The sequence below is a fragment of the Pteropus alecto genome, unplaced genomic scaffold (assembly GCF_000325575.1).
Source record: "Pteropus alecto unplaced genomic scaffold, ASM32557v1 scaffold22, whole genome shotgun sequence".
In the NCBI taxonomy this organism is placed as follows: Eukaryota; Metazoa; Chordata; class Mammalia; order Chiroptera; family Pteropodidae; genus Pteropus; species Pteropus alecto.
In genome coordinates this window covers 5,057,830-5,066,029 of record NW_006434839.1, presented here as the reverse complement: position 1 = coordinate 5,066,029, position 8,200 = coordinate 5,057,830, and the positions used below count along the sequence as shown (strand labels likewise).

The window sequence follows — 8,200 nt, the reverse complement described above, 5'->3', positions numbered from 1 at the left end:
ATCAAGCTCTACGGATACTGCGTTGCTTCCTATATGTGCAGACCTGTGATGAAATTTACTTTACAAATTAGGCACAGTAAGAGATTAACAACAACTAATAACAAAATAGAATAATTATAACAGTATATTATAATAAAAGTTATCTGAAAGTGGTCTCTATTTCTCTCAAAATATCTTATTGTACTGTACTCACCCTTCTTGTGATGCTGACAGATGATACAATCCCTAAGTGATGAGATGAAGTGAGGTGAATGGCATAGGCACTGTGATGTACTCTTAGGCTTCTATTATTAACCTCAACTACGCACTTATCACTCACTATAGCCACAAACCGCTCACTCCCTTGGTTCCTTCAGGTCTTTCTTTAGTCACCTCCTCAGGGAGGCCCTCCCTGACTACCTATTTCAAATGATAATCTCTGCTACCCTCTAACCTATCCCTACTTTATTGCTGTCCAACAATCCAGATGTTTTATTTCTATATGTATTTGTTGTCTGTTTCCCCTCACTAGAGTGTCAGCTCCATAAGGCATGGGATTTTGTCCCTTTTATTCCCTGTTGTATTCCCAGTGCCTAGCATCCTGCCCATGACTGTTTGTTGAATGAATAAACAATCTCATCCTAACACATTTACTTCTTTTGTCACTAAACTCCATTCTTTTTGAACAGAGGGCTTCACTAAATCAATCCTCTTTCTGACAGTGATTCTAGAACTTGTTTGAGGTTATAAGTCCTGGCTAATTATCACAAGGTAGATGTCGTTTCCTGTTTCCACCATGCCCTCCTTCCAGCTCTGAGGAGCCCCTGTTCCAGCCTGGGCGAAGCCACTTTTCATTATCTCGATCAAGGTTGCCACCTGTCCCCTCAACCCTTCAGTCCCTCCAAGCTTTCTTGCCCAGACATATAGGGAGAAGCTTCCCTAAATGGAGAAGCCGATTTTTGCTTTTTTTTTTTTTAGGCGAGGCAATCCTTGGTTGACCTCATAGATTGCAAGGACCTTGTCAGCTTACAATCCCTTATTTTATTTATTTATTTTTTACGCCTACAGCACCTGGTCTTCCTAGGTGGTCTCCCATCCAAGTACTAACCATGCCCGACCCTGCTTAGCTTCCAAGATCAGAGAGGATTAGGCTTGTTCAGGGTGGCATGGCCATAGGCCTATTTTTACTTTGAGCCTGATCTTCTCTTCACCTTTTTATAATCTGGGATAAAAAAATCTCTTCTTTCCTGTCACCCCCCAGTAGGTAGGGTCTCTCTAACAGCGAAGCACAGCGTTAAGCTTACCCACGGTTTTCACCGAAAATGACACACAGCCTTTCTACAGCAGAGCTTGTCGGGAGGGATCTTAATTGTAGAGCGTTTCACGCCAAAATACAACCATATTTTTCATGAATCAGTTGAAGCAACTCCATGGAAACGCCAGTGGGTGTGGGAAGGAAAAGCTCTCCTTTATAAAATGATCTTTTGCCAGATCCTACTGATGCCATTTACTTGTTTGCTCCTGGGCCAGTCCTTTAGAAAAAGTGATGTTCTGAGTGAGCCAGGATCTTGGCCTCGAGTGCTGGGGGTCCAACAGGAGCGCTTCTGAAAGGGCGGCTCCCCTCGGCCAGGCCTCCCACCGGTGACCCAGGGGCTGCTGGGAGCACAGGAGCCTGGGAACACCCAGAAGGGGCGGAGAGGGATGCATGACAGCACAGCTCTGATGCTGTAGGCCTCGCGGGGGTCGGGACGTCAAAATCCAGCCCCGCCCTTGCTACTGAGTGATCTGCGGCGCGTTAACGTCTTCTCTAACTCCAGTTCTCTGTAAGTGGTCAGAATAGCGCCTGCCTCGTGCAGTGACTGTAGCGTAAACGAGGTGGCTACGCCCGGCGCGGTCAGTACTGCTACTCCAGTTAGTTCATCATGGGTACTAAACACTGACCACAGGCCCTTCCTGTCATAGAAAACACTCATGAGTGAAGAAGCACGCAACACTCAAACGGACACCTGAAAATGACATAAATTCCACTGCATAACCGAAAGGGTACCCTTCCCTGTTACACTGCTTTAAAAAGAAATAATTTCTATGTATTTAATAAAAAATAGATATTTATATAGTAATTAATACGTAGATTTATTATTATTATTTTTTAAGACCGGCTAGTTCCCCCCAGCCCTCCAAAGCATTGCTCGGGCAGGAGCGGGGGTGGGCGTGGACTCGGGTCAGGTGTGGCCAGTTCCCTGGGCCCGCCACGCTAACCACAGGTGAGTCATTTGGTCTGATTCAAGTTGGTGGGGTCGGAACAACGATCCTGGATGCCAGCGTGGAAAGCTACCTCCCAGGGCGGGATCCTAGAGAGCGCTTCTTACAGAGAGGATGGGAGCGTGGCCGGTAGGAAAAGGGATGTCCTGGCAGCAGGATGCGTTCCCTTTGGGTTTATTTCTACGTTTCTACACGTGGGCCCGAGGCGAGGAGCGGAGGTGGGGGAGGGGTGGCTGGGGCTGAGCCTGTGGCATCTTTAGCGTCTTTAGCGGGTGGTCGCCCTGAGACTGTTTTCAAAGGGAATTCTTCGAAATGAGGCTCGGATTTGGGGGTGGGGGTGGGGTGTGGATAAAGGTGAAAGAAACATTAAGTACATTTGGAAAATTGTTTTCATTTGGGTGTGACCCCTAGTCCATCTTTTTTTTTTTTTTTTAAAAAAGGATGGCAATTGTGTATTCCTTGTATAATTAAAAAAGAATGTTAAAAATGAAAAAAAAATCAACTCCGTGGAAGACTTTGATGATGGTTGGAGGGACGCCATATCGCTTGTTGACTCTGAGCACTGACGTGAACCACTAATCTAGCGCTTAGCATCAGCTTCCTCATCCATTTTGGCTGTGTTGGGTGTTTTTACGTAGATGGTGATTGTTATTGGGGGGCGGACCCTCCCTAGAAAGGGCGGGGTGGGGCCGGAGCAACTACTCCCCAGGAGTTGCCATAGAATGCTCTGTGGAGAATCTCAAGCTTTCTTTAATGATTTTTCTTTTTTAAGTGGCTAACATTTATACAGTACTCCTTATTTACAAAGCCTTTTTATTTACATTTTTGCATCCGGCCCTCACAGCAACACAATGAAGGTTAGTTTCGTTACTGCTCGTGTGTGACCTGTTAGTGAACTGAAGCTCAGAGAGGCTGTGGCTTGCCAGAGATCGTCACACAGCCCGTCAGAGGCAGAGCGCAACTCTCTGAGTTCCTTGTGGGGTGGATGGGGATGCGGCTTCTGTGTTTTCAAGCCTCGTTACAGATTAAGTCATCTTAAATGGTTTCTAACAGGGAAATGCCTGTGTATTTTTAGGAAGAATGGCTATTGTCATCTCTTTTTTATAGGCTAATTAAGTAAGGCCCCCGGGGTCATACAGGTGTGAGTGGCCGAACATAACTCCTTGGACTCTTTACTCTCTGCTCCAAGTGTTGCTCCCAAAATTTGTGCTCACGATGAGCGGGGGGTGGTGTGTGTGTGTGTGTGTGTGTGTGTGTAAGTAATGGTCTCACCGGAAATAAATGAAAGAGCTACATTAATTATCTGCCCCCAGGACAACAACCAATCATTTCACAGCTCAGCTCAGAGAACTGGCAGGTTCCTAATCTCGGACTTAAAAGTGAGGGAATAAAATCCCAAATAAGTGCAGTGGCTTTTGCTCCCCTCCCGGTTTCAGATCCGTTTGCTCTGTGCACCTCGTTCCACATGGGCATTCCTCCACTCCCTGACACTCTCCTTGAGAACTGAGAGGCTTCTCCTTGGGCCACCGTGCCAGTCTTCATCCTATTTTGGATCTCTAGAAACACCTATGAGCCTGACTTCTTTTTCCAGTTCTGTCCGCGAGAGACCTCAGTTGACTTTAGGAGGCAGACAGAAAGGTTTCAGTTCAGACCGGCACACAGTGGGTAGCACTATTGGTCCCTCACTAAACAGTGATAAACTAACTCACTGGCTGGAGGCGCTGTTGGTGTCTGCCAGCTGAAGCCAGTCCTGGGGCATAGAGAAAAGATGGCATTCTAGCTCCGAGGAACTACGTCGGAGGGAAGGGCAGTCAGGCATGAGGGACTGGACCACACTGGGCTCCTTCCCTTCTGAGGTGAACTGGCCGGCTGGTGGGAGCAGCAGGCCGGCCGACACGAGAATGACTAAGGATGACCCTCCCTCACCTGCCACTGGGCCAGCTCTACCCAGCTGGAAAGATGTGTCCACTCCTGGTTAGGAAGCAGTGTTGAGACCCCAAACCGAGCAGCCCAGGCCCAGAGCCTCTTGTCAGGCTCCGCAGGTAGCACCCCGGCACCCACAGCCCCATCGTGTTGGCATCAGACCTGGGCACCTGCTCTCCACATGCCCCGCCCAGCTGCAGCTGCCTGGGGTGGGGCGGGGGGAACTTAAGGAAGTGTGTCCACAGTCTCTGAAGCAAAGATGACTCGCTCTGGTGTGTCAGAGGGATGCTCTCTGTGCTTCCCACCTTGACCAAGTTTTGATTTTTTTCAGCATCATTTTCCCCATCACCTTTTAACACCTTCTAACATGTCAAGCATAAAGCAATCGGCAGAGACCAGATAGAAGGAGGACGTGGTTCTTCTAATTTCCTTCCCCCACTCCATACCCCCTAAATTCCTAATTGTATTTAAGGATGAATGATGAACATCAAACAAATAAATAAAAAGCAACTCACCTCTGCCCCACCTGTGGGACACAGTCGCTTGAGCATCATAACACAACAGCAGAAGCAGCAGCGTCTTCCAACACATCTTTTCCTCCACCAAGGTGAGAAGTTGCCCTCCAACCCAACAGGACCCCAGGAGCTACAGGTATGCCGGTACCGGTCCTCCCAGTGAGACAGTACAGTTCTTACCACCCTTCCCTCTTCGTAGGAGCAGATGCCCTCTCCTGCCTCAGAAGGTGGAGGCAGAAGTTGCCTCCGGGGGGCACAGGAGTGGGGACCTCTGATTCCGATTCTCTCTGGGATTGGGGGACTGGGCTTCCACAGAGAGACTCTGTTTTTGAGCACATCTGGAGTGACTCACGGGGCATGTGATCTCCTTGGCAGTGGGGTGGAGAAATATAATTTCTGTACTTGAGTTCCATGTGTTGGATGCACCCACTGGAATTTTTCTTTAACAAACAGACTCGTGGAACTTGTTAGAGAGCCCAGCAAAGGGCTGGCTGCTGTCCCTGTCCACACACACATACCAGAGCCAGGGCGAGGGCTGCAGGAAGGGCTGGGAGGCTTCCCTCGCAGACGGGGCTGACTGAGCCCAAAGTTGCCTTCAGGACAGCAAAATCATTGTAGTGTCTGGGCTGAATCTCACATCCTATCCCAGAGCTAGACCTCGCAATATTGGTGCCTACAGCCAGTTCAGAGCCTTCCCCAGGGTCTGCAAGGGTGGGGAGTTGGCAGGCCGTGAAGATCAGATGTGGAGATGTGCCATAGTGTGTATGTGTTGTGCGTGTAGGGGATGCCAGGGACCCAGAGGTGACCCTCCCTCTTCATTCACATTCATGACACCCTGCTTTCTGGTCTGTGTCTAGACCTGGGATCAAATACTTTGAATCTCCCAAGCAAATTGGTAGTGTTTTTCTGTGATAATTTGTTTGTTTTGGTATTTAATCAATCAATTATTTAATTATTTTTTATTGAGGTATAATAGACATATAACGTTGTGCAAGTTTAAAGTATACAAAGTGTTGATATTGCAATATGATTACCACTGTAGCATTAGCTAATACTTCTATCACATGACATAATTATTATTTTGTTTTTGCGGTGAAAACATTTAAGATCCATGAACATTTTAAAAGCACTGCCATAGACACCTTGATTTTGTCCAGTAGCACTGCCTTAGCTTCTCTGAAATGACAGACGTGTAATGCTTAAGCTTGAAAAACCCTCACAGATGGTTTAACCCTGTGGGTTTCCAACTTGTGGGTGTGTCTAGGGTGAACGTGCCACTCAGAGGTGACTTTAAGGATGTCCTCTGCTTCAATCAGAACCTCTTTTATCTGTTACAAGAAGTTGCTTAAAAGAAAAGTTGACTATAAAATCTGACCGTTGACCTCACTAATATTAATAATAGCGAATGAATGGTAATTTGTTCCAGGCACCGTGCTCCATGCTGTCCTTGTATTAATTGATTTAATACTCACGCCAAGCTATGAGATCTGTATAGAACAGCACTCTCCAACAGAACTATAATGTCACAATGTAATTTAAAATTTTCCAGTAGCCACACTTAAAAAAGTAAAAAGGAACAGGTAAATTAATTGTAATAATATATTTTACTTAACCCAATATATCCAAAATATTAGTTGATATGTAGTCAATATAAGTATTAATGAGATAGTTTCTATTTTTTTTATACCAAGTTTTTCAAATCCGACGTGGATTTCATACTAACAGCACATTTTAATTCAGAGCAGCCACATTTCGAGTACTCCATGGCCACATGTGGCCAGCGGCTGCCGTGCTGGACAGTGCAGGGCTGGAAGGCTAGAGGGCTCTGGGGGCAGACTGCCTGTTTTTGTATCCTGGCTTGCTATGGGATGTCGGCAGAATTCCTGAATCTCTTTTTGCCTTAATTTTCCTCATTTACAGAATGGGGATAACAACAGTCCCTTCTTCGTAAGATTGTTGTGAGGAATCAACGAATTAATATGAATAAGGTGCTAAGGCTGTATCTGGCACCTACACGTGTGTGCTACATACACGTGAAGAAATAGATTCAGAAGGGTTAAAATCTGCCCGAGGTGCCCCCGTAGTGAGTGATGGAGCTGGGGTTTTAACCGAGGTCGATGTGATTCTGTAGCCTGACTCAAAGCATTGCATTTGGGAGCCGTGTAGCGGAGTGCTGTTAACCAGTTCTGGAGGGGTGGAGAAGCCCTGATTTCTAGCACTTGCCAATATCCTGTGGAAAATACTCCCACTATGGCTGATTTCAGGCTACCGATGGCTTAACAAACGACCTGTAAAATTTCTGAATACTTAATAATCGGCTCTCTGGAAGCCCAGATGAGCTGGGTCCAGCACTTCGCTCCTCTGACTCACGAGGTCAGTTCTACTGGCTCTGATGACTTCTCTGCATCTGCTCTATTGTTCTCATTTTGCACTTTCCTTAAAAAAATTATCTTTAAAAAAATTATTCTTATTTTTCCAGTTTTGTTGAGATATAACTTACATAGAACACAGGTGTACCACATAATGATTTGGTATATGTATACACTACAAAATGATCACCACAATAAGTTTAGTTAACATCCATCACCTCACATAGTTACACATTTTTTTCCTTGTGATCAGAACTTTTAAGATCTACTCTCTTAGCAACTTTCAAATATACAGTATGGTATCATTAACTATAATCTTCATGCTGTACATTAAATACCCAGGGTTTATTTATCTTATAACTGGAAGTTTGTGTCTTTTGACCATCTTCACCCATTTCCCCCATCTTCCGCCCCTGGCAACCAACAATCCGTTCTGTTTCTGTGAGTTTGGATATTTTTGGATTCTACATGTAAGTAAGATCATACAGTATTTGCCTTTCTCTGTCTGACTTATTTCATTTAACATAATGTCCTCCAGGTCCATCCATGTTGTGGCAAATGGCAATATTTCCTTTTTTATGGCTAAATAATATTCCAGTGTATGGATGTATGTATGTATGTATGTATGTATCACATCTTCTTTATCCTTTCATCTGTTGATGGACACTTAGGTTGTTTCCATGTCTTGGCTATTGTAAATAATGCTGCAGTGAACATGGGAGTAAAGGTGTTTCTTTGGGACAGTGATTTTGATTATTTTGGATATATACCCAGAAGGTGAATTGCTGGGTCATATGGTAGTTCTAGTCTTAATCTTTAGAGGAACCTCCATACTGTTTTCCATAGTAGATGCACCAATTTACATTTCTGCCAACAGGATTCCCTTTTCTCCAGATCCTCGTCAACACTTGTTATCTCTTGTCTTTTCGATGGTAGTCATTCTAAGAGATGTGAGGTGATATCTTATCGTGGTTTTGATTTAATTTCTCTGGTGATTACTGATGTTGAGCATCTTTTCATATACCTATTGGCCATTTGTATGTCTTAGAAAAATGTCTATTCAGTTTCTTGCTTATTTTTAAATCAGATTGTTTGCATTTTCACTATTAAGTCACATGAGTTCTTCATATATTTTGGATATGAATCCCTTAT

At 45.0% G+C, this 8,200-nt stretch overlaps 1 protein-coding gene and 1 pseudogene across 1 annotated transcript in view; both read right to left on the bottom strand.

Annotated features, from left to right (window-relative positions):
• FAM180A (family with sequence similarity 180 member A) overlaps positions 1–4,755 on the bottom strand; it is an 18,320-nt gene extending 13,565 nt beyond the window's left edge. The window contains exon 1 of the mRNA XM_006910650.1: positions 4,680–4,755. Within this exon, the coding sequence (XP_006910712.1) occupies positions 4,680–4,755 (76 nt within the window). The remainder of the gene's footprint in view (positions 1–4,679) is intronic.
• Positions 1,039–1,157, bottom strand: LOC112478874 (annotated as a pseudogene).
• Positions 4,756–8,200: the final 3,445 nt, after the last annotated feature.